Source organism: Sphaerodactylus townsendi, linkage group LG04 (assembly GCF_021028975.2).
Source record: "Sphaerodactylus townsendi isolate TG3544 linkage group LG04, MPM_Stown_v2.3, whole genome shotgun sequence".
Taxonomy (NCBI): domain Eukaryota; kingdom Metazoa; phylum Chordata; class Lepidosauria; order Squamata; family Sphaerodactylidae; genus Sphaerodactylus; species Sphaerodactylus townsendi.
In genome coordinates, this window is record NC_059428.1 from 136,119,948 (window position 1) to 136,146,637 (window position 26,690).

The window sequence follows — 26,690 nt, forward strand, 5'->3', positions numbered from 1 at the left end:
TCTCATTTGCAGCAAAGATGAGTTAGATGTGAAAAGCAATGGCCTATGCGTGCGCCAGCTTCCTTGTGAAAGAGAAGGTGCTTTGAAGGAGGAGGGGTGGGAGAACCTCGATGGACCCTCAAGCATTTGCTGAGTAACTGTTCTCTTAAACAAGTAATGTTCTGCTTTCCCTGGCCTAGAGCTCTTGCTTTGCATTTGAGCCCCTGGCTCAATGAGTGCACAGCCAGTGCAACTCCACAGCCAGTGAGTGCAGGACTTGATGGATCACAGGTCATCTTCAGTGAGCATTTTCGTAGGTTCAAGGGCATCATTGCTATGTGCATCTGCCTTGGCGTCATGAGGCCCCATCCCTGCTCTCTTTTTGCCCTCATTCTGTTGCTGTTTCTAGCTGATGGGATAGCAACGAAAGGAAAACAGAAAGGGCAGCTAAAGACAGCTGCTTTTGCGACCCACAGAAGCCTCAGCTGGAAATAAAAGGGGGGAGGGGTCAGCCACAAGGCTTCTGCGGAGAAGCTCTGAAGAGTGCAGAGCAGTCACTCCCACTGGTGAGGTGGCTTTTGCAGAATGCTCGAGTTTGGGTACTCGGGTACTGCTTTCCTACATTTACAGGTTGTGTTTATATTGCAGGTCACGTTTCTGTGCTTTGCCGATGAGACAGCCATGGTTCCTAAGGTACTGTATACAGGAAAATAGTTGCAATATATTTCTGAAAGGTAGCTAGCTACGCCTGTAGTAGAAAACCACACCTAGCGATTCAATGTATTTAATTGCTATGAATTAAGTAACTGGCATTAGTGCTGTTTCATATTTAGCTGTATGGCTCTTTGTCTTCTTCATTCCTTTGATAGCCTTACGGTATGGGTCACAGCAGTTCCCTTTTCTAGGCAGAAATTTGGTCTAGCCCCTTGCAGTGAGAGTAGAACTTTCATGCCCCTGTGCCTGCATGCAGATATACACAAATTCCTATTCACACATTCAGCATGGTGAGCAAAATTGCCTTCCCAAGCTACTTAGACCAAATATGGACATAACCCTAACTGTGGTTTAGGACTTCAAAAGGACCTGGACAGATTAGAGAGCTGGGCCAAAAACAAACAAGATGAATTTCAACAGAGATAAATGTAAGATTCTACACTTAGGCAGAAAAAATGAAATGCACAGATATAGGATGGGTGACACCTGGCTTGACAACACTACATGTTAAAGGGATCTGGGAGTCTTAGTAGATCATAAACTAAACATGAGTCAGCAGTGCGATTGGCGGCCAAGAAAGCCAATGCGATTCTGGGTTGTATCAATAGGAGTATAGTGTCAAGATCGAGGGATGTAATTGTACCTCTCTATTCTGCATTGGTTAGACCTCAGCTGGAATATTGTGTACAGTTCTGTGCACCGCAGTTCAGGAGGGATATTGATGGGCTGGAGCGGGTCCAGAGGAGGACAACCAGAATGGTAAAGGGTCTGGGGTAGCTGTTGTCCTTGGCAGGGCCATGGCTTGCATAATCATAGCCAAGCTGAGCCAGTCTTTTAAGAACTGAGCCATGGTGTCAGATCTTGAAATCTGTTAGTACAGTACAGTAGCTTTTATTAGGTCTCCAAGTGAGAGACACCGAAGAAAAATAGATAAGATAAAAGAACCGGGAGGAATGTCAAGAGTGTGCAAACATAATATATACAGAAAGGGAAGCCCAGAGGATTGGCCACCATTTCCAATAGCATGGGATCCTGATAATTCAGGAGATGATTCAGTTTGGAGTTAGGAGGGCAAGGGCCTGCCAAAATTGGAGCCTTAAGAAAAGAATTGGGTCTAAATTCCGTAAATTTTGGGCATACAAACAAAATATGCTCTGTCAAAGGCTTTCACAGCCGGATTCAACTGGTTGTGGTGGGAATATTTAGTTGAGTTTAATGTTTGGTTGAGTCCCTTCTCACACAGTATGTAACAGACTTTTCTCTGTGATACACCTCTGAAGATGCCAGCCACAGATGCAGGCGAAACGTTAGTAACAAGATCCACCAGACCATGGCCACACAGCCCGGAAAACCCACCACAACCAAAATATGCTCTAGTGACTCTTCAGAAGGTAGACAAGACACACAAATGCAGTTCTGGTGTAGAGATTTCGTAAATCTCTCTGGAGATAATGTGAGAGGAAATGTGTTGGTTCTTGCTCTGGTAATCACCCATTGCAGCCTTGGGTCGAACCGTATGTTTAAATAGCTGGCTATGCTACAATTCCCAGGTATAATATCAAAATAGAGGGGGGGAACACAGACTCCTTGCTTTGCCAATTAAAAGTTGATATTCCTGGTCGAATAACCGTTCCTTAATATGACGGAGGATTTCGTTGGAGGAAAGCATGTGAAGCTGGTCCCAAGTAAAACCCAGGGAAAAACCTTGGATTCAGTAAGGGTCTGCCAGGCAGACAGCTGAAGTTCAGGAAGGGCGAGACAGATAAGAAACATAGCCGGATCCAGCATTTAAGAGTAACCACCATGCCCTTGTTTCCAGGAGATGTTGTCCTGTCTCAAGGCAGAGGACAGCGTAAGGTACACAGTGGGGGACCCCAAATAGTTTGTAGAGGAATCTGGATTGAATTTGCTCCAATGAGATAGCAATCCATAGGGGAACCCCATGGAGAAGTTGTTGGAGTTAAATACCCTTAGGACTGCCAGTATGAATCTGCCACCTTTAGAAAAAAATAATTTTGCGACAGCGGCAGAGATAGTTTTACAGCCCTTAACTACGGTCTCAACTAGCTTTGTGGTGAAAATTGATACCCAAATAGTTGTAGACCTGCTTGATAGTGTCACTATCCAAGTACCAATGTGTAGGCTTGAAAGTGCTGATTAGTATTTGGAAGGGAGACTACCAAGGAATACCAGGGTGATGATTCAAAAGCAGGCAATGGCAAACTACCTCCAAATGTTCTCTGGCCTTGAAAACCCTACAGAGTCACCATTACTTGGCTGTGACCCAATGGCAAAAAAAAAATGTGGATTGAGCATGTAGTTCCTCTGTCTCTTTAAAGAGTCAAGCTCTGCACTCTGGAGGAGGAGGGAGAGGAGTGCAGAGTTTCCACACTCTGTGCTTTTTCCTTGCATTATTTAAGAACATTTTCTAGACTCATGAATTATAGGAGAACCTTTGTGGTCCAAACAGGAAGATCCCAGCAGAAAAGTGTCCCTTGGGTGCCTAGTTCCAGGCAGACTCCTGCATCCTGAAGGCAGCAGCATGTTTGATGCCAGGCTGGGAAGGACAGCTTTACAGATATTGTGACTGGTTAGGGTGCTGTCCTCCACAGCAGCTGGAGAAAAGGAGATAGCTTGAACAATTTCCCCTGTGAGCACAGCTTTGCCCTGGACATCATCCCTCTGCCTACCAATCCCTTGCACTCCCTCCCCACCAATCCCTCGCACTCCCTTGCACACCTCTCCCCTTCCCCCCTTTCAGATTTATTACTTCAATTTTTGATATCTATTATATTGACATATCAATATAAGCAGAGAATTATTGCAAAATCTCTGTCTTTTATTTCTTTGATAACCTCCAAAAGGCAGATCAACCATGTCCCTCAAGCTCTCACTTCTAGAGCCATTGCAGTTAACAACAGACTGGGGGGAGGGGGGAATGTTTGTAGGATGAATTACGAATGGTGGGCTAACCATTTAATAACAAGCCTCTCTCTTCTCCCACGGCAGCAGCAGGAAGTGTATGTGTGGAGGGATGCGGAGAGATGTTAGTTCTAGGACATGATCCGCTTCACCAGAGTGTGGTCCAGGGAATTGCTTTGCCTTTCTTTTTTGGGGGGTGGGGGTGGGAGTTATTTTTGGGAAGGGGCCATAATATCAAAATAACTACAATCACAGTTATATCAATATAACTGCAATTTAAAGGGCTTTAATAAAGCCCTTTATCTTGCAACTACCAGGTGTGATGAGATCTGTGCCTTTAAGAGGGAAATGATGGGCAGAGTTAAGAGTACCAGGGGACTTCAGCAAGCCAGCTGCAGAGCAGGCCGTGAGTGCCTCCTTACCTGTAAATAAAGAAACATGAGGAGACCATACTACATAGCCCCCTGTGCTGTTAAGACACCCAAGGTAAGTGTTCCGTACATAATAGGCCAAACTTCAATCGCATAAGCTCAGCCCCATGTTGAGAGCTGTCCTAGGATATATTCTGGGCCAGACCTTTGCAGTGGTGTCTTTTTCTTCACCAGGACAATATTTCTAACAATTATGGCCAAATCCTGTCCCACCTACCAGCAGACGGCCTCCACAAGTGGCTCTTGGACTGACAACTCACATTGGAGGCTTTCCTTCCAGAGTCAGAATTAGATCTTTATCAATGTAGACACAGGAAACATAAACCAATAAGCATATCAAGGTCAGGGTTGAGATTCTCAAGATTCATTCCCAAAGGAGTAGAGAAAATCTCTCAGTAGTCGGGGTGCAAGATTGGTAAAATCATCTTGAATCTGAATTTAATTTTTTGCTAACAATGGATTAAATTTACTCTTGGGTGTACTGTGTTTGCTTTAGGAATTCACTGCCTTGTCTGTGGAACTCCTGGATCTTCTGAAGTCACTTCACATGTGTAATTTAAATGAAAATGAAGTTATTTTTTTAAAGGACATACATAAACCATTATTGACTAGTGATGTTCTTAATCCACAGGTAAGATATTTATGCCTTTGTGTTAAACTCATAAATGTATGATTGGTAATTTTAGCTTGTCTTTGATCAAAGGCCCATATAATGGGATGCAAGCATTCTGAGAGAAAGACGGCCACTTCTCTGTGTGTGTGTTGCTCCATCCTATGAATGATCCTCATTAAGCTGTATGTGCTGGCCAGAGTATGTTTTATCAGCAACTTTGTAGTAAAATATTTTCAACCTGAAGATCTGATTGTATTAATTTTCTAAGCATTCCAGTAATGTAGTTTTTGTTCTGTTGCAATTATAAACAAACTTGTCTTCATATCCTAAATTTGGGGTTACAGACAGACAGACAGACAGACAGACAGACAGACAGACAGACAGACAGAAAGAGAGAGATTTTAGATTTCAGGGCAGGTATACAGCTGTTGCCGAATGATGGTAACTTAGAATCGTATAGCCGTGGTCTGGTGGATTTTGTTCCTAACGTTTCGCCTGCATCTGTGGCTGGCATCTTCAGAGGTGTATCACAGAGAAAAGTCTGTTTCACACTGTGTCTAAGTGAGAAGGGAAAGTTTAGTGTGGTATATTGTCCATGTCCCAGGGTGGGGAACCAATCATTAAGTGTTTGGGTGGAACTTGCTATGCAGAGGTGTGGTTGAGTGTATTGTATTGCAGGTGGGGTTATCAGTCCATTTTTTTAAGTACTGGGAGCCAGGCTTTGCTCATTTTTAACGTCTCTACTTTCTTATTGAAGTTGTCCTGGTGTTGGTGAATTTCAACGGCCTCCCTGTGCAGTCTGACATAGTAAGCTTCTGAATTGTCCAGAATTTCAGTGTTCTCAAATAAAATATTATGTCCAGTTTTGTTTAACACATGTTCTGCATCTGCAGATTTTTCAGGATGGTTAAGTAGACAGTGTCTTTCGTGTTCCTTAATACGGGTCTGAATGCTGCGTTTTGTGGTTCCTATGTAGACCTTTCCACAGCTACAGGGTATGCGATATACTCCTGCAGAAGTGAGGGGGTCTCTCTTGTCCTTTGCTGAGCGTAGCATTTGCTGTATTTTCCTGGTGGGTTTGAAGATGGTCTGTAGGTAATGCTTTTTCATCAGTTTCCCTATTTGATCTGTGGATCCCTTGATGTATGGTAGAAATATTTTTCCGGTGGTGGGCTGTTTCTCCTCAGTCCTCTGGGTTTTTCTTGGCCTTAAAGCTCTTCTGATTTCTGTAGTGGAGTAGCCATTAGCCTGCAGAGCCCAGTCTAGATGGTTGATTTCATCAGGGAGGAGATGAGGTTCACAAATTCGTTTTGCACGATCTGTCAGAGTTTTGATTATGCCCCTTTTCTGTTGTGGATGATGATTGGAGTTTTTATGTAAATACCGGTCTGTGGGTGTTGGTTTTCTGTATATTGTGTGGCCCAATTGGTGGTTGGGTCTGCAAAAGACTAAAACATCTAATGACATCACAGCTTTATTTCAACACTGCCTAAGAACCAGCTGCTTTCAATGGGACAATGATTATTATGAGCAGACCGATGGAGTAGCCATGGGAAGCCCCCTCAGCCCAGTGATAGCCAATTTCTACATGGAACATTTTGAGAAACAAGCCCTCAAAACAGCACCCAGGAAACCTGCAACTTGGTTCCGATTTGTGGATGACACTTTTACAATCTACTTGAGAACAATGAAATTCTGGACAAATCAGAAGCTTACTATGTCAGACTGCACATGGAGGCCGTTGAAATTCACCAACACCAGGACAACTTCAATAAGAAAGTAGAGACGTTAAAAATGAGCAAAGCCTGGCTCCCAGTACTTAAAAAATGGACTGATAACCCCACCTGCAATACAATACACTCAACCACATCTTTGCATAGCAAGTTCCACCCAAACACTTAATGATTGGTTCCCCACCCTGGGACATGGACAATATACCACACTAAACTTTCCCTTCTCACTTAGACACAGTGTGAAACAGACTTTTCTCTGTGATACACCTCTGAAGATGCCAGCCACAGATGCAGGCGAAACGTTAGGAACAAAATCCACCAGACCATGGCCACACAGCCCGGAAAACCCACCAGAACCAGTTGAATCCGGCCGTGGAAGCCTTCGACAATACATAGAATCGTATAGTTGGAAGAGGCCATATAGGCCATTTAGTCCAACCCCCCGCCCAGTGCTGGACCAGCCTAGAGCATCCACAACAAGTGTTTGTCCAGCTGCTTCTTAAAGACGGCCGGTGAGGGGGAGCTCGCCACCTCCCATGGTAGCTGATTCCACTGTTGCACAACCCTTTCTGTAAGCATTTTTCCTTAAATCCATTATTCTTTCTCTTTTTGTAAGAATTGCCCTTCACAAATACTGTGTGTGATGAGACTGACCCCTTCCCGTCCAAGACTCAGCGTTGATTCTGTGTTTACGTTGCTGAGCAAGTATGCTGCCGGTATAAGATGTACTATGGAAACCTGTGCACTGCCGAAGCATGTGTCAGATCTACCACATACTGAGGAGGACGACACAAATAATTCAGTGTCTTCAATTGAGGATGACTTTGTGACTGCTTTAGAGCATTTAGATGAAGATGAGCCTACAAAGACGACAAACTACGGTTAGTCTTCCTGCAGTGTTAATGACTTTGAATTTAACAAGATGCATATTTAAAAGGGCTTTTAATGCTACAGTTAACTTTTACTTTAGCAAACCATTTGCATGCAGACTTAATTATTAATATATATATATTTTTAAGATGATATCTCTGCTTAAGGAAAGAAATAAGGATAATTCTTTACTCAAAGAGTAATCAACTTGTGAAATTCACAGCTATAGGCTGTGGTGACGGCCACTAATTTAGTTCCATTTTAGAGAGGTCTAGTCTAGTTTGTTTAGCTTGGCTCCATTAGTGGTATTTGCTGTACCGTCTGAATGTGAGCTTCTTTCAGAGGCAGCCATACTGGTGCTGGGGGTAACAGGCAGAGGCAGTTGGTCCCGATGCCCTAGTGGCCAGGCTCCCGGGAACCCGGGTTGTCCACTTGGCGAACAGGAGGCTTGACTAAATGGCTAATTGGTGTCATCCAGCATAACTCCTCTTGGATGTTCATGAATGCCTCCATGTGGAGTATACAAGATGAAACTTATTAATTATCCTCCTGTTTCCCTCATATCATAGCTGTCATATTTAAGCTCAAATTGTGTGATTCCTTCGGATGAAGTATAATTTCCTGGGCTTGTTCCAGTATTTACCAGATGTTTTTAAATGGGATTTTTATTTAATGTCTGTCTTAATTTCTTACTGAAGCAGCATCTTGTGATGGCATAAAATCTCTGTCAGTTAAATTGGATGTTATTGTTTCTCCCTTTGCTGCTGGAGGAGTTATGAATATAATACTTCATCTTCTAAATCACTTGACCAGTTACAAACTGCTAAATTTCATATTGTGTAAATGTTTGGGAAATATAAAACTTAATTTTGGGAAAATTCCTGCTTGTAAAAGGGGGACAAATTTTGCTTAATCCCCCCAACCCCAATGAGCAATATTTTGGCCAAGAAGAGGGAGATGAGGAAATCTTTGCTGATAGGAATTTACAAAGATCTCAGCAGAAATCTTCTGCAGATCCAAGCCTGTTGTGGTATTTTATATTCAGTATTTTGTGTTAATGGATCTCCTTTCCCCCCTGTGAAACAGGCCAATTCACACCTGAGAAACTGCTCCAGGATGCTTCTTCACAGATTATCCTTGCTCCTCACTTAACCTCTGCTGACCCAAGAATGGTTATGAAGCCATCTTCCAAACCATCCACTCTTCTGGTTAACATCTTGGAACTTAAAGGACTCTCCCCCTCTGTAAGACGTTCCGTCACAGCTTCTGCTTCTGATCCCGGGCTACAGATGGATTTTTTCCAGCCGCATAATTCTTTTGATCAAAGTGTTAACCTTTTACCTACAACACTGTGTTCTTCCTCTCCAGCGGAGTCATCAGAATCCGAATGCTCTAGTCCAAGCCCAATTATTTTCTTAGATGAAGAAGAGTATCAAAGAAGTTTGAAGGCAAACCTTCAGGTACCAAAAATCCCAGTGACAAAAGATGGCATAGAAGACTCTGACTCTGAAGTGAGTGAATTTTTTGATAGTTTTGACCAATTTGATGGACAAGAGCAAGCTTTTCAAACTGCAAACTGTTCATTGGCCAAGGATCTGTCTGAAGGTCATTTAGTCCAAGAGGAAGTAATTTCATCTAAAAAGTCAAGCTCCTCAACTTCGATGAATCCCCAGAAGTTCAGATCTGATTGTTCCGCTTTCCCAGCTGATGTAAGGAAGCCAACTCCTCGCAAACCAGAATCTTCATATAGTAAGAATTGTTTGGATGTCCCAGATTCCCCCCGTCCACTGAAAACGTCTGGAGATGACAGTGGAGGTTTGTTCAGCCCTATTAGATCATCAGCTTTCAGTCCATTGAGCAACTGTTTTTCATCAGAGTGCCTTTGCCAGCAGGGCAGTAACAGAGATACCATTAGCCAGAACCACAATTTCCTTTACCATACATATTCAGATTTTGCAGATACTGTTTCCTGTGAAATTCTAGGTTCAGTCTTTAATCCTCAGACTTCATCATTACGCAGATACTCTCAAGAGCTTTCCAACTATAGCGGAATTGTCTCACAGGAAGTTAAGGTTCCTGTTGCAGAGATCAAAAGGGATAGCTCTAGAGCAGAGGTGGATAAGAAAAGCCGATCTAAACAGAAAGCCCTCATGATTAAAGACCACGTCCAGAAATTTGCATCTGCACTTGTTGAAAAGAGTTTTGGCAATGCTTTTAAAGACCTTCAGCGGAGTGTTTCTTCGTGTACGAATGTCCTCTGTCATTTGGCTGCCAAGCTGACTTCTTCAGCCTTTCAAATGGCTTTTTATGAGATCGGTAGGCAGCGAGCCTTTTCGCTGAAAAGGAAAGCCATCGGTGGGCTGGCTGGTTTTTTGGTGAGCGAAGCAATAACAGGGGCTTTGAAAGAACTGCACTCCATGAAGCAACAAATATTTACCAACACGGTGGCAAAGTTTGCAGCTGACCTTGCTGAGGAGCTCATTTTTGAGGGGATCATGGAAGTCTGTCAGTTTTCTCACCCCTCCACACCAGCTACTTCTCAGAACTGGTCCTTCCGCTATGACGATAAAGTTGTTCGGTCCTATGCTGAAGATTTGTCGGATTCTGTTATTCAGGAAGCTTTCATTGAGTTATCTCAGGCTGATGTGACTTTTACAACTCAAGCAGCAATTAGTGTTTCCATGAACAACATAAAGTATGTTAGTGCAGAAAGTATTCTGGAATCAACACAGACCTCCAGTGCTTGCACAGACGTTCATGATAAAGTGCCAATAGCCTTGAACCCAATGCATGAATTCAGAAAGGAATATACCCTCCATACCGCCTTGTTCTGTACTTCTGGCATTGCCAGTTCAGTCCCAGTGCCCTTAGCTGGAAGGGCACTTTGTCAAAGCCAGCTTTTGATTGACAATGCAAAGAGGAAGAATCGTTCAGCATCAGGTAGCCATCCAGAAGCACGTCTGGGCTCTGCAGAATCAGGCTATGCAACAAGAAAGAGACAAGAGGAAGTGACATCTTTAAGAAGTATTTACCTGACATCAGGTAACGGTCCGGGTAGTGAATGTAATACAAACAGTTTGTGTAGTCGAAGTGACTCTAAACAAGCGTATAATCCTGAAATCTGTAACGTTTCTCACTTAGCTGGGATGCCAATCGTTAATAGTTTTTCTGGGACAATGGTAGATATGATAGTAACCGAGGCTTACGAAGCAGTAACTTCTTCAAAGGTTTCTAAAACATCAGAGCATTACACGGATATCTTAAAAAGTGAGAAAAGGCCATATTTACAGTGCATTGGCGAAGACACGTGTAGAAATGTGTTTGCTAATTATTTGGCCAAGCAAACAGTAAAACAGTCTGTAGATGAGACCAAGTCTCCATGTTCCGCTACCAGTGAAAAACTAGCATACTGTGTGGGGTTAGGAACGAATAAAGAAAACAATAGACCAGAATTGCACAATACAACACATCCACCTGAAAAAAAGAAGAGTGCTCCAGTAATTGTGGGCCAGCAGCAGATGCCCCTAAGTAGCCTGTCTAAATTTCATGTCCCTCCAGTTGACTGTAATAAGCGTCTTCTTTCAGGGCCTACAGACTGTCTTCAGGAAAGGGAGTGGCAGGTAGATTGCAGGTTTCCTGCGAGCACAAGTGCTCCTTGTTCTGGGACTTTTGTAAAGCAGGTTGATGAGCTTCCAGAGACAACAAAACCTTCAAATAATCCATTGGAAATCCACAACATGCACACCATAACATGCTCCACCTCTGGTCAGGAAAGCACTTTCCCTCTGGCTTCTGTGGTGTCTAATGGGGATGATGCATTTCATATGGAAGACAGATCAAGACTGAGAGAGGGGACTGCATGTGTTGTCCCAGACACACCACCTCCAACACCTTTAACACCCTCTCAGTCTAGTTCCGACTGGAATTTAAAAAATCTGACAAAGCAGCTTAAAGGTGAACTAGCAAAGCAGTTTGCTCCTGCTACTCCTCCCTCTACACCTTACAGATCAGATGTGGATGGTGTGTCTGAAAATGAACATTATTACTTAGAAAAGGAAGAGTTCCTGCTGAAATTAATGCGATCTCTTTCTGAAGAAGTTGAAAGCAGTGAAGATGAGTATACTGAAATGCTAGTTGAAAAAGTCAAAGCATCCATAAGGACCCTGGCGTATGCGGATCATCTGGCCTCGTGTATCATTTCCGTGGCAACCGAAATGGCCGCATCGCACTTGGGTAATGAAACCATCCAAAGAAAAGCAAATGTTCAACAAAATGTGGAAAGCAAAAGATATGGGTCGGCTGCATGTATGAATGTTCCAGAAAAGAAATTACGTTCCTTACGAATTTATGCTAGTGATGTGGCAGGGAAGGTCATTAGTGAAGCAAAGAAAATAGTAAAATCAAAACACTGCAAACGTTTAAGGCTGAAGCAAGTGAATCATCAGGGTGACCATCGTCATCTGAAGAGGAGCTGTCATGAATGCTGCTCAAAAGGGAAGAAGTTTCTCCTGGCAGACCAGTGGTCCAAGGAGGCAGATTCCTCCATACTTTCTTTACCCCAAAGTTCAGAAGCTCCCAGCCTGACCTCCAAATTTCCAAGTTGTGAAAGTGTAACAGATGAGTATGCAGATCACATTATTCGGATTCTGAAAAGAGAAGGTGGTCACAGCGACCTAATAATGGAGCAGTTTGCCAGTAGGCTTGCTTACAGATCTATAAAATCTGGGATTCAGCAAGCTGCCCGTAAGCTCAAAATGAATAGAAAAGTATCTCCCGGTCAGAATTTGCAGTTGAACAGTACGTGTGATCCATTTGAGCCGGGAAACAAGGATATAAAGAAACAGAAAAGTAAAAATATACATCATTTTGGAAAACGAGCTTCTGATGGCAAATGCAGCAGAGGCAGAACGGAATATCCAAAGTTATTAAAATTATCAGAATCCCTCGCCTGCAGTATAACCTCTGATGTCAAAGGAAAGTTAAAAATGTCATCTGTTTGCTTGCCAAAATCCTTAACGGATTCTTGTTTGTATCAAAAATCCCAAGTCAATACAGTCACAGATGATCCCCAGACATTTTCGAAAACACTGCCTCCTTTCTTTTGCAAACAAAAGCGGTATCATAGCACAGGCAGTTTAAATGAATGTGTTTACAGAGACGGCATTATTCATGCCATAGAACAATATGCTAGGAAGATAGTAGATGACACATTAGAAGTGAGCTTGGAATCTGCTGCTCTCCAGACTACTGGAAACTGGACTAATGGAGAAAGATCAACGTATGCAGAAAAGCTGTCTCCGTTTTCTGCTACTGCTTGCAGATACTGCTGTATGAAGGAGCATCAATATTGTACTGGAAGCGCAGCTGCGCACCTCCCTGGACAAGAACTTCATACTAACGGACAGATCTCAAACTCGAGACTAAGCGGCGACTGTCACAAATCTCATAATCTTCACCTTGATATTCCTAAAATTCATATTAACATGGATGAAAGGGTAGTATTTGCTGAAAATGTGATTGCGACTAGTTTTGACAAAGCAGAGCGGCAGCTTAGCAACACCAGTTTGGCAGCAGATAGTGGAATTGGCCATGATGGAATCAGCTTTGCGGAGAGCCTTACTACGGAAATCATGACTTCCTGCATGATGAACATTAGTCAGGCTGTCAACATAAGGTAATGGTGCCTTTTTTTTCTATTTTGGTTTTAGAACATGGAGTCATTGATGCTGTTTTTTGAAAATAGTATGTCATTATTAATACAATTGCTTTAATTTATGAAATGAAGGAGTCATTAGAACATTGCCTTGTAAAACTTCATTATAAGGGTATTACTTAAAATCATCCGTCATATATTTTGATAGCCAAGTTGGTCAAATCTGAGGAATCTTAAATCAGTGACTGTGGACAATGTAAGACAGATCTTTCTACAAACCTAAAAAACACACCAGGTTTTCAAAAAAATGTGAAATCTTAAAAAACAAACAAACACCAACCTTTGGTGGAGTTTAAAAACCCCAAAATGATCAAAGGTGTGTCTGTAGCTTCAAGAAACAGAGTCCCTCAGTGGCTGTTGCTAGGCAACCATAGCTTTCCAGGTTTCATTTCTGTGATTAAAGGCAGGGAAGGGGCAGGATTCTTTCTAGGGAGGTTTTGGTCTTTGAGGGAGGACTCATCGGGGCCAGGCCTTGGTGACATCTGCATATTTGATTAGCATGCCCTCTATTCCATCATCCAAGTCATTGATAAAAATATTGAATAACCCTGAGATTATGACAGGTGTTTGAAATTCCATAATTCACAAGTCCTGCTCTAAAGGATGGACATAAGATGTGATTGTTAAATACTTTAGTGATTGAAATAAATGCTTAAATGTTAAAATTAACACTTTGAAAAACTTTTACCATTACCACATTTTGTAAGCATGTGTGGAATAAGCAGGGATTTTTAGGAAAATGAAATTGTAAGTTTACTGTTATATCCTTTAAAAAAACCTTTGAGCTTATAAATTTTATTGACCGGGCAGTGTTAATAAGATGATCATGACTACTTGACAATGACAACGTGACACTTTTGGATCCTCCTTTATGTTGTGATTAAACAGTTTTAAAATACATAGTAAGAAATAAACTACAATAATCAAATGCATTAAGACTAAAAAAGTTTTTTTTCTAACCTTCCTCATAGCAAAATCATCCAAAAGTTCATCAAAACATATCCAGGTTTGTCACCTTCAATGCACAGAATGCTCAGTGCCAACAGCCTCTCTTGGAGACATTGTGGCCGTTAATGCATTTTTAATTCTTTTGAGTTTTGAAAAAAGATCTCTCTCCTGAGCTGTTAGTGACCATTACCGTATATACTCGTGTATAAGTCGATCCGCATATAAGTCGAGGCACCTAATTTTACCACGAAAAACTGGGAAAACTTATTGACTCGCGTATAAGTCGAGGGTGGGAAATGCAGCAGCTGCTGGTAAATTTCAAAAATAAAAATAGATGCCAATAAAAACTCCCACGCACACGCATAAGAGATTATGTGAGGGGCATCAGTAGGTTGAAAAAAATGATGTTTTTGAGCGATTAAAAGAGGTATTACACAAAAACCTTAAGGCCTCAACCAGCAACCAAGCTAAAACACAAGAGTTAAAATCCTTCAAAACTGGATTCCTCATCATCATGTGTATGTCCAAATGTAACCCAACTTAGATTTTAAGAGGGATATTATCAGAAATAGAAAATCTACTATTAGCTTCCACTGTAAAACAATGGGGATGGGGCATCCCCTTTGGGAAGGGATCCAATAACTTTGGGATCCCCTGACCCAAACTTCACCAAACCTGGCTGAGTATCATTAAAGAGACACTTCTGATGAGGACCAGCCAGCGGGAGTTTGGTGAAGCTTGGCTAATTCAGAGGGTCCAAAGTTATGGACTCCCTGAAAAGGAAATAGCCCATCTACCTAACTCAGCTCCCATTGAAAACAATGGGGAATGGGGGTACCTCCTTTGGGGGTTCATAACTTTGGACCCCCTGAACCAAACTTTACCAAACTTGGCTGGTATCATCAGGAGAGTCTTCTGAGGGTACCCTGAAATTTTGGTGCCGCTAGCATAAAAACTGCGCCCCCTGCTGACCTTGTGAAACTGACCTAGCACATGTGTCCAGAAATGCAGCAGAAGTACAAATTCCAATTCTTCCATTTTCTGCAAAAGATGGTTATCTTGAAGCCTGGCACCACCCTTCTCTTTAACATCTGAACACAATTGAGTGAGGGCATCAGTGAGATCACTGTGTAACTTTCTAAAGCAACTTCTGTGGCTTTTGCATGTGCCTCACATCTTGTGTCCGACCAATGTTTTGGCACTGCTGACTGAGGTGGCAAAAATTATTTGAAGGCTCGTCGATTTTGAGGCCTTCAGCTTTGGCCTCCCAAGCCCATAGGTACATCCGGCCCTGCAGGCAACTCACATTCCAGGAGAGGACAGTATAGTTGTAGTCACTGTGAGCAGGGCTCCTACAGAGAATCACAAGTGGACAACAGGAAGCCGTTCATTCTGAGTTTGAAGCACTCCTCAAGCAGTGCAGAAAAATACTATTGAAAGAACTGGTCTCCTGACTCCCCTAAAGTTAGACTTATCAGCACTTACAGTATCACTTTTTTTTTCGAGAGCACATTCAGTGTGCCACCAACGGACAGCCACCGGGGTAGGGAGGAGGAAGACCCACCCTTTATTTGGAAATGCTGTAGCTCTCTGTGTGAAACAACAGTCATGATGCTGTCATTTTAATTTTTGTTTAGCTCTGTGGGAGAAGAGGGCTTCCTTTCCGCTGAATCCGTAGTCAGCCAGCAGCTGGGCCTCAGCACAGGCGATGACAGCACCGGCAGCTGGTCCAATCTGAGCTTTGAAGATGAGCAGGCCGATGAGAACAGCAGTTTTCTCCACCTCAGCGAGAGGTAACTACAGATCCATTTCTCGTGTGCTCTAGCCTTTGAGGATAGGCTTTGATGTGGTTTCCTGTATTTAAAAAGGTCTAACTTGAATTCAACATTCAAGAATATGTTGTTTTCAGCAGAAAAAAAATTAGTGTTCTCATAAAGCATAACAAAGCAGTTTAAAAACTGGCGTTAAATTAAGCCATTCCTGTTCTCCATGCCTTTCTTGGTTATCTATGACTGTTGGTTATCTATGACTGTTGAGGGAAAATTATCTCTAGAAGGTATTCACGGCTGAAACCCAATATTTTGTTATATGTGATTAAATACAACCCACGGTTTACAGGTGTGACTTTCCAAAGCTTTCCTCATGAAGTATTAATTGTGAGGGGTACAATGCTGTAAGAATTCATTGTGCTGCCTTATGAATGTACAGATATCCAAAAACATGTCCACACAAACGAAGATTTTCCTTGCCGTCAAACATACTCAAACTGAGTAACAGATTTCAGTATTAGGACTACCATACCAATGGCACTTACATGATGTAGCATGGCAGTCTATTTATTGTAGACAGTAAATAATTTTATGTAATGTAATTTACTTTATTTATTTGTATGTTTATACCCAGCTTTTCTTCCCAATGGGGATCAAAAGCAGCTCACAGTATCATTCTCATCTCCATTTTATCCTCACAATAACCCTGTGAAGTAGGTTAGGCTAAGAGAGGGTGACCTAAGGTTACCAGCAAGCTTCGTTGGCAGTGTGAGGATTTGAATCTGGGTCTCCCAAATCCTAGACTGACACTCTAACCACCACGCAGCACTGGCCTCACCTTCCTCCCCATTAAAGACCAAAGTAGCCCACGGCATTGTCTTTGCCTCCTTTTTCTGCAGAACAGCTGTGCGAAGGGAACCTCGGTTTTCATTGCCTTTGATTTTCATCGATTTTTTCAGTTAAAAATTTGTCTCGGTTTTCATCGATTTGCCTCAGTTTTCATCGATTTGCAGTAAGGTGCAGGGGTTTGTGAAGAAAAATCACCCGGACAAAGCTGTTGCAGGCCGTGTCTGCAACTTGTTTAATGACAATGTCTCGCCCCATTTCAGACAAATCTTAAAGAGGCGTCAGAAACAGACCTCTTTAAGACAGCTTTCTGGTGCAACATTGGTCCACTGGCTCTGAAGCTGGTCCTAGTGTTACTGTTTGTTTCTGTTTTCAGCATTAAACACTATGTTTATTCACCAAAAATGTGTTTTTGATATGTTTTTTGGAGTGCCTAGAACGGATTAATTGGATTTACATTGATTCCTGTGGAAAAGTTTACCTCGGTTTTCATCTGTTTCGGTTTTCATCGATTCTTTTCAGACCGATTACCAATGAAAACCGAGGTTCCACTGTAGCTTAGCTTGAAAGTGTGTGACTGTCACTAAGCAAGCTTTCATGGCAGAGTGGAGATTCAAATCGGGGTCCCCCAGGTCCTAGTCTAGACACTTCACCACTTTGACATCCACTGCCCCCTCTTGAGGTAATTTTATTACATGAGGTGAAATCATAGAATTGGAAGAGATCCCAAGGGCCATCAAGTCCAACCCCCTGCAATGCAGGAACACACAATCAAAGCACTTCTGACATATGCTCATCCAACCTCTGTTTAAAAATCTCCAAAGGAGACTCCACCACTCTCCAAGTCAGTGAATTCCACTGTCGAAACAGCCCTGATTCTCATTCAAAGCTTAATCAAATTCCTGTCCCATTAATTTCTGCCATTGTACAACTTTTTGAGGCTACATCATGACCGCCTTATCTATGGAAATTACTACATCGTTTCCCTTTAGCGGGGCTCATCTCTTGCTGACAGTTAGGTTACACCCCCTGCTGTCCAGGCAGGCCTATGGAAATGTCTGTTTCTCTCCTGGAACAATGAGGGGCGGTCCTTCCTCTTCCCTCCAGCTGTAATAGCCCTGTGCCCAGACGGGTCACTGTTTGGAGTAGCTCCACCGCTTCCTTAAAAAATGGCTGAGGACAGGACAAAATGGTCCATTCCCCCTCCCTGCCGCTTCCCGTGGCAGCCAAAGCCAAGGAGAAGAAAGGGAACAAGGAGAAGTCACCTCATCCTGAGAAACTGAAGATCTTGGAGGCAGCTCAACTGAGTTTGCCTGAGGTAATGAGGACTGGATGTTCTGCTCCATTGGAGCAGCCCCAACTCACTATCCCCTCTTCTCTGGGACCAGCAGGAGCATCTTGTGACCTCCCAGACCTGCCAATTGTGGGGCCAGCAGTTGAATTCCAACCTAAAATCCACAGCCGTAGGGACCAAGCAGAAGAAAGGAAACAGAGAGAAGTCACCTCACCCGGAGATACTGAAGGGCTTGGAAGCAGCTTGGCTGAGCTCGCCTGAGGTCATGGGGGTTGGGCATTCCACTCCGTCAGAGCAGACCCAACCCACGGGACTTGGTGAGAGCATCTGGTGACCTTCCAGTCCTGCTGATATTGGGACCAGCAATTGAATTCCAGCTGGATGCATCAGCCACAAGGAACATTCTACTTGGTGGTGAGCCAGTCCCTTCCACCTTGGTGGTGAGCCAGTCCCTTCCATCAGTGAATGACAAGCCCGACTGAAGGAGAACGACGAGTTGGAACTTGCCATGATGGTGTCTTCTCTTCAGTGGGGTGCAGTCATTCACTCCACCACCCCCTAACCCTTCCCCCCATGTTTGTTGGGAGTGGACAAGCTGGATTTCAGGTGGAGCAGCGCTTGTTACTCCTGGAGGGAAGAGAAAGGACAGCCCACCGTTGTTCCAGGAAAGAAGTGGAAGCTTCCATAGCCCTGCCTGGACAGTAGGGGGCGTGTGCTAACCATCAGTGAATGACTTCACCCCACTGAAATGAAGACACCTTCACCATGGCAAGTGCCAACTTGTCATTCCTTTATATCAAAATAGTGCAGAGGCGTATTGGGGGGAAATGGCACTCGGAGTCAATTTGTTCTCTGGGTAACCCCCCCCCCCGTGCTCAGAGGTGAGGCTCAGGGGTGTGCCCACCCCACCCCCTGGCCTCTGTGCATGCCTGCTTTTAAAAGCTGGAGCTTTTGAAAGCATGGAGGCTGGGAGCAGGGCTGGAGGGGGGGGGGCATTTTTGAACACTTTCTGCTCCTGTTCCTTCTTTTGCTTGCACATCAATCCAAATTGTGTTCATTCACCTCTAACATTAACCATCTAAATCATTTTTTTTGTTGGCACAAATAATATCCAACTCATATTTGACTTATTGTGGATCTTTAAGAAAATTGAGGACCCATTTTCTCTATCGTTCATGCTGTGTCGCTGCCTTATTTCTTATCTGGGCATTTTCCAGGAAATGAACTATTTCCGTTTTTATATTTCTGAACCCTTGCGCCTCAAGCGATCTGACTGCAGCTTTGCAGGGTTTTTTCCTGCTTTTGTCTTGCCTTTTGGGAGCTTCCATAGTCTTGCTTCTTGGTCCTGCCTTGCTTTGGCTTGGACTGACCTGTGGCGTGTGCATGGTCTGGGTCTCTGTGGCAGCGGGTGAAAGAACCTCCTGACTTCTCTCTGACAATTTTATCTTTCAGCAGTCTTGCAATGTGGTCTTGAGAAATTCCATCATTTGAAATTAAATTGGGTGCCAGACAATTTTTTACTCATGGATGAATTGATCATCTGCTGGTCTCTATTTCCAAGCAGTTCAATAGCCCTGTCATGAATCCTGAACTCCACCTGTTTGTTCCATGGCAAACATTTGTTCTGTGCGTTCGCGTAGACCAGGGATCCGATGCAACCCGATGCTGTCATATTTGACCCTACTTAGATTTCTCAGTCAGCCAAAAACTGTGGCAACATGTTTGGCTATAATTTAACTTCAAGCAGATAAGAGAATGCACCCTCCAGCATCCTCTCTCTGAGGTTTGGCATTTAGGGTGCGCCTGGGCTCAATTGCTTCTGCTCCCCAAACAGGAAGCGGGGTTAGGCCTTCTTTGGCATCCTGACCATTTCACATTCGGAACCCCCCCCCCCCCTTCTGGCTTTTGTGCCAGTGTCCAGCAATCAGGGAGGCTTTTGAAAACAAAACAGAACAAAATCTGTCAGTTCCTGATTGATTTTAAGAAATAGTCATGTAAATATCAAATATTGGTGCTTGTTTGGTGGAATGAATTATTGTCCACAACGCCCCCCCCCGTGCCCCCCCCCCGTGCTCGGGGGTGAGGCTTGGGGGCGTGCCCCCCCTCCCCCAGCCTCTGTGCAGGCCTGCTTTTGAAAGCCAGAGCTTTTGAAAGCCTTAGCTTAGCTATGTGTCAGATGGGACGCCTCCTTGTTATGAGATATTAGAATGAATTTGGATTTTATTATTGGGAAGGTGGCCTGGTAGAGAAACGAGCCAGACTGATGATACTATACTGAGGAAGCAGATAATAATTCATTCCACCAGGGGGCTCTTTGTCATTCAGAAATAGCCATCTTGAACTGTACAACTGTATGAGGTTGTTGATGCTGTAACAGAAAGGTATATCTTTCTGTCAGCTTCATAGAATAGTAAATATCCAAAAGGGTGTCCGAACTGCATGACCAACATTTTTATCAGGGAATACTATTATTTTAGCTTAATCCCTGTTTAAATGGACACTTCAAGCTGCTGCACTAAATCAGACCATTGGTCCATCATAGACTATATCAGTGATGGCGAACCTATGGCATGGGTGCCAGAGGTGGGACTCGGAGCCCTCTCTGTGGGCACGCACACACAGAGTTCATCATGTGGGAGGGGGGTGGAAAATCACTCCCCACACACACACACTCATCTAGGCTGGCCTGGGCCACTGAGCATGATGTGCGTGCATCGCGGTGAGAAGGGAGGACTCAGCTGGTGGGCTTGGTGCCTGTGGTCTGGGTGGCTGCTGCCTGAGGAGGGGGGGGCGCAGAGGAGGCAGAGATTCTGGAGAGGCACAGAGCGGTGCGTGCAGGACTTGCTGGAGGCTAGAGCAGGCTGGCCCCTGCTTGAGCAGGTGGGGTGAAGGAAGAGGGAGTCAGCCATTTTTTTCTAAACTAAAACCTCAGCATTCAGGTTAAATTGCCGGGTTGGCACTTTGTGATAAATAAGTGGGGTTTGGGTTGCAATTTGGGCACTCGGTCTCAAAAAGGTCGGCCACCACTGGACTATATTGTCTGCTCAGACTGGCAGCCGCTGTCGAAGGTCTTAGGCAGAGGCCTCTCACACCACTGGTTACCTGATCCTTTTAACTGGAGATGCCTAGATTGAACCTGGGACCCTCTGCATGCTAAGCGGAGCCTCTGCCACTGAGCCGTGGGGCCCCTTGCCTGAGATCGAGGAAACGCCTTTTCATAGATTCTTTAGATTCTTTTTTCTTCTTTTTTTGTAAGCACAGCATTCTCCTGTGCAGGGAAAGATCTTGGGTAGGCCCAGTGAATTCTTACTGGCATGCAAGGGAAGGGGAGGGAGGGGTGGCATGCAAGGGAGGTGAGCGGGCCCGGCATCTGGACATGGCCCACCCACCCTAGCGGATCTCCCACTGTTTGAATGGGAGGTTTCCAGCCAAGAGAGCAGATAGTGAATGAATTTCCCCCAGGTTTCCTTAGTGACCACTGTGCGATCATGTTGCCATGATCTAAATGACTAAATTTCCCTTAATTGTGTGGTTCTTTGGATCCAGCCCATTTACCTGCATGCAAACCCCATGTGGACAGACCATCGGCTTCAAATGCAAGCCGAGCTGTTAGAAGTAGCAGCAGCGGCAGCATTTTCCCCTCGAAGCTGCCTGTAAATGGGAACATCTCGATTAGTAGCCGTGTCTTTTTCTCAAACCAAAGTGCTTCCTCCATTTCATTTTTCATCCGTTTATTAAATATTATTTTCATTATTAATTATTTCAGTGACTGGAATGATTCTCTCACAAAGGCAGTTAAGTTAACCACCTGTAATTCTGATGTTTTGAATTTTATTTGAACATAAATCTTACTTAAAATTCTCAGTGTCTCCTACCTACAGTTGGTAGGTCGTACCTGGTGCCTTTTAATGAAATATGTGGGTTTGAAGTTTTTATTTATTTTTGAATATCAGATAGATTTGGGATTCCTAATGTCAACAGGATCTCTGTAAATTTCCTTCCTGAGCAAAGCATTCTTGCCAGAGGTGATACTGTGTGATGTGGTTTGCCAGGATTTTAGATCCATCCCCTAGCAGCATCTGTAACTAAAATAATAACAATAATGAAGCCTTGGCCTAGAAAGCTGATACCAATCAGAATAGGTGATTCTGGACAAAGTAGACCAGACCACTCTCTCTCCCACTAGAGAGTGATTTTTTAAGAATGATGGTATGAAGAAATTCACATAGAACTTTACTTTGGACCTAAAGAAATCACATTTTGTGTCTGTGAAATTTACTTTAAGAAATTTCCTTTTGTGTGACTGGAGATGTTAGGAAATGAGGTTCTTAAATACTACATTGTGTTGTGAGTGGGCCCCTTTCTTCAGGACAGTGCTGATAACGGAGCCACTGCTTTTTCCTTGTGAATGCCTCCCCCAGCTTTGGACTCCAGACCCACGGCATCGAGGCAAAGAAAGGTTCTAGTTTCAGCCAACTTTTTTTTTCTAGTTCAGCTCTGTTCTCTTCTTCCTCTGGCAGTCTTGGTAACAGCAGTAGCTGGAGCAGTCTTGGTTTAGAAGGAGATATGTATGAGGAGAATTTATCCTTTCCAACATCAGACAGGTTGGTCAAACCAAGACATTGAAACAGATTGGTGCCTCATATTTTAATGCATGACGTCATTCCTTTTCCAGACAAAAGAATTGTGCATTTATGATGTAATACATTATCAACAAACTGCTTTTCATGTAATCATAATTTCCCCTAACAAATTCATAATAAGTGGGTTCATTTTTTATTTTGCCACAACATGAATGTCCAGGCAAAAATGAGATCTTTAAAAGTTCTTATGCATGTCCTGCTTGCTTTTCTAGATGCTTCCAGTTATTTCTTTATAAAAATGAGAGCTTGCTTCCTACAAGATTTCTGGTTTTTTTTCCACAGCATATCTTTTTTATTCTGCTGTAAGTTAGAGCCTTTTTATACAATTTATAGGGCTAAATCAGGGGTCGTCAAACTATGGCCCTCCAGATGTTCAGGAACTACAATTCCCACCAGCCCTGCTACTTGGCCATGCTAGCAGAGGCTGATGGGAATTGTAGTTCCTGAACATCTGGAGGGCCATAGTTTGAAGACCTCTGGGCTAAATAGTTGAAATAGTTTGGTTATTGTTCTAGAACTGAAATGAACTTTCTTGTTACATTAAAATTGCAAAGCAGTGTATTTTTTTAAAAAAATCACTCAGGTTTTTAAACTAAAAATAGATTTTTCTGTTTTGAAAATGTACATGCCATGTGACCGGAAATGGTGTGAGAAGCAAGACCTCCCTTCACATTCATTCCTTATGCATTCGTACTATTTTTTTCCTTGAATATTCATTATGGGCCTCTAAGAATAAACAGTATTTACAAGCTCACATGTTACAGTAATTCTGCTTTTTCCCCCCAGTGATGGAACAGAAGAGAAAGAAGAAGATCTCAAGAATACCATTTTAGGTAATACTGTTAGTCCATGGGACAATCTTTCTTGTGCTGGTAGTCTTTTGGAGCACGATCCAAAATTCCAGTGCTACAGCTAAATGTTTTCTGATACTACCAAACGTTTGTTTTCACTTTTGCGTGCTGTCGCAAAATTTGCTAAGTTTTTCATTAAATGGTTTTCCTGTGCTCGGACTCAGAACTTTGTTTAATGTTGAGGACAGCACAGTAATGGGGAGAAACAAGCGGGGACCTGCAAGGACATGTGGAGGCTACTTCACCTTTCCCAGCATCTCTTTCCCCCACACTATTGATTCTCCTCCTCGCAGCCCTCATATTTTCTCCTCTTTTCCTGCTTCTTTCTCCCCACTCACGAAACTTCCTTTAATCCCTCTCTCACCTTCAGCCTAATTATTACTTGTGTACTTCATTTATATCCCACTTTTCTCCCCAGTGGGGATGCAGAGAAGCTTACATCATTCTCCCCTGCTCCATTTTATCCTCACAACAGCCCTGTGGAGTAGAATCATAAAGCTGGAAGACACCACAAGGGCCATCAAGTCCAACCCCCTGCCATGCAGGAACATAGAATCAAAGCCCTCCTGACAGATGGCCATCCAGCCTCTGTTTAAAAACCTCCAAAGAAGGAGACTCCATTACACTCCAAGGCAATATACACTCCAAGGCAAAGAAGGAGACTCCATTACACTCCAGGGCTGGTGATCTTCAAAGCAAAGGATTTTATTTGGAGGTGATGGTTACAGCTTGGGCAGGAGAATCACGCTCTTGCAACCAATTGCAAGAACTTTTATTCCCAAACTTTATTCCCAAACTTCAAAGGGGCAAAGGGGCAGGTAGAAAGGGGAGGTGAGGGGGCAAGTCCCTCACCAAACACCAGTAAGAAAACAACAGTACAAAAGCAAGATACAGTTACAATTTTGAATGGGATCACGAAATACCGCTGTCAAACGTAGTCCTGCAAGATCTCGCAATGGTGCTGAAAGGAAAGCCGATAAGGTCCATTCAGGAAATCTAGGTGGGTTCGCTACCGCACCCAGCTATCTTCTTTATCAGATGGCCGTTTCCTTCAGTAATGTCCTGAGGCTCCCGCGCCCCATCTCTGCGACAAAGAAAAGTTCAAACTGTCCAATGATGGTCCCTGCACGTCTTCCAACGGCTGGGGACCTCTGGGTGCTGCCATTAGATTTGATTTGCAAGTCCAAAGGGGGTCTTTGTCTTTGCTAAGGAGTCGGCTGGGTGTTGGTCTAAGCCAGTGATGGCAAACCTTTTCGAGACCGAGTGCCCAAATTGCAACCCAAAACCCACTTATTTATCGCAAAGTGCCAACACGGCAATTTAACCTGAATAACCCCCTCGTGCAGGGGCCAGCCTGCTGTAGCCTCCAGCAAGTCCCACATGCGCTGCTCTGCGCCTCTCTAGCATCTTTGCTGCCCCCCCCCCCCCCCCCCGGGCAGCAGCCACCTGGAGCACAGGCACCAGGCCCGCCAGCCGAGTCCTTCCTCCTCGCTGAGGTGCACTCACATCAAGTCCAGCGGCCCAGGCCAGTCTAGATATGTGTTTGTGGGGGGGGGGTGATTTCCCCCCCCACATGACAAACTCTGTGCACACGTGCCCACAGAGAGGGCTCTGAGTGCCACCTCTGGCACCCATGCCATAGGTTCGCCACCACTGGTCTAAGCCGCATTCCAGAGCCAACTTCCTTGTCCCTTAATATCAGCCTCTACAGGCTACTGTTTTTGCTAACAGACACAAATTTCAAAAATAACATTTCTAAACTTAAACGTTAGGGAAACCTTAAGGGATAAACACATATACTTATAGGCAAGACTCTCCTAAATTAACAATAACAAAACCTTAAACTAACTGGAGAACCTGGTCAAACTAAAATCCTGAACAACTAAAGAGGGGATTTTATTACATCTTTAAAGGGCATAAGCAAGAGGGAAACCATATAGCATTGGCACAATCATACATATATGTTCTCTGTGAGCCTTGCGGAGGCTTCTGAACCACACAAGTCTCTGCATCCTAGCATGGAGCCAGAGTAGTCATGTAACTTGACTCAGGAAAATATTCTGTTTATTTTCCTGGGCAGTAACATTTTGACAGAAACCGAGGTTTGAAGACTGGCAATATTTTGCCTACCAATCCTCACAATAGCCACTGAGATCTCAGAAAGCAGCTTCGTTTTGATTATTTCAGAGGCTTTGTTTGCTTTTTTTAATTTCACATTTTTCGCAAACCTGAGACTTTTTCCAGATATGTTAAAAAAAAATCTGTCCCCTCCTCAACTATTTCCTCTTCCAGTTCCCTGGAAGCTCCCATGGCCTCTCCCCTTGCCCGGCTTCCTTCTCCCTAGTTGTGCAGTGGCAACTGCCAGGTCAGGCCCAGTTGCACAGCGGGGAACTCATAAAGACTCACTCTGCCCTGCCTTCCCCTTTCCACACTATTTCCTCTTTCCCTCCGTCTGGCAGTCCCCATATCCTCAGTTTTCCTTGCTTCTTTCTCTCCTTCCCACCCCAAACCAACCTACCTTTTATCTGCACCCCCCCTCCCCAATCTTCAGCTCCATTGATTTACCTCATCTCTACTCTGCCTTTCTCCACCACAGGGATCCAAAGCGTCTTTCATTAGTTCGTTCTTATTTGCTTCATTTGATCCATCATTTGATTCATCATTCTCCTCTCTTCCCTTTTATCCTTACAACGCCCCTGTGAGTGTGTCCCCTCAAAGTTATCAATCGGTTAAGCCAGAAATGTCTTTCCAGCTTTACAGTCTAGATTTGTTAATTGGCTGAAGAAGACTAGAAAACAGGAGGCCACCTTCTTGTATTGTAGCAGGCGTGCTGTTACACAATTATATCAATATGATGATATTCTGTTGCTGATTTTTAAAAAATTAAAAACCTCAGCGGGCTGTTGCCGGGGGGGGCAAGGAAGGTGCAGGGAGACCCCCATGTGGAAGCCCCCCCGGTTTTGTGTTGCATTGGTGGCTGCACCAGCAGTGGAGAAGAAGCCTGTCTGGTTCCCCTGTGCAGAAGCCCCTACAGTTTTTGTGACCTTTGGATCTTGCCAGGTGTTTCTCAGCGTAGTCTCTGGAGAATTCTCCCACAGTAACTCTGCATAGGGTTACCCCTGTTGGCACTGTACTTTGTAAGGTAATTTGCCTCTGGACACACATACTATACATGAATTTAAAATATACGTAAAATGATCTATCTCTGCATGCGAACAAGTGACAACTACTAATGTAGTTACATTTGCCTTCAGAAAGGGAAATTTCTCAAAGATGAGGGGGATAGTGCGCAGGAAGCTGAAAGGGAAAATCAAGAGAGTCAAAAATGTCCAAGATGCTTGGAGGTTATTTAAAAACACAGTCA

At 43.7% G+C, this 26,690-nt stretch overlaps 1 protein-coding gene across 7 annotated transcripts in view; it reads left to right on the forward strand.

Moving 5' to 3' along the window:
* AKAP11 (A-kinase anchoring protein 11) overlaps positions 1-26,690 on the forward strand; it is a 50,846-nt gene that overhangs the window by 15,079 nt on the left and 9,077 nt on the right. For 5 of the 7 annotated variants that reach the window (XM_048493120.1, XM_048493116.1, XM_048493113.1 and 2 more), the window contains 7 exons: positions 628-672; positions 4,543-4,677; positions 7,009-7,273; positions 8,349-12,936; positions 15,561-15,716; positions 22,323-22,436; positions 23,262-23,308. In XM_048493120.1, coding sequence (XP_048349077.1) covers positions 661-672; positions 4,543-4,677; positions 7,009-7,273; positions 8,349-12,936; positions 15,561-15,716; positions 22,323-22,436; positions 23,262-23,308 — 5,317 coding nt within the window. In that variant the 5' untranslated portion in view covers positions 628-660. The remainder of the gene's footprint in view (positions 1-627; positions 673-4,542; positions 4,678-7,008; positions 7,274-8,348; positions 12,937-15,560; positions 15,717-22,322; positions 22,437-23,261; positions 23,309-26,690) is intronic. The other 2 variants (XM_048493118.1, XM_048493119.1) reach the window with 2 other exon arrangements.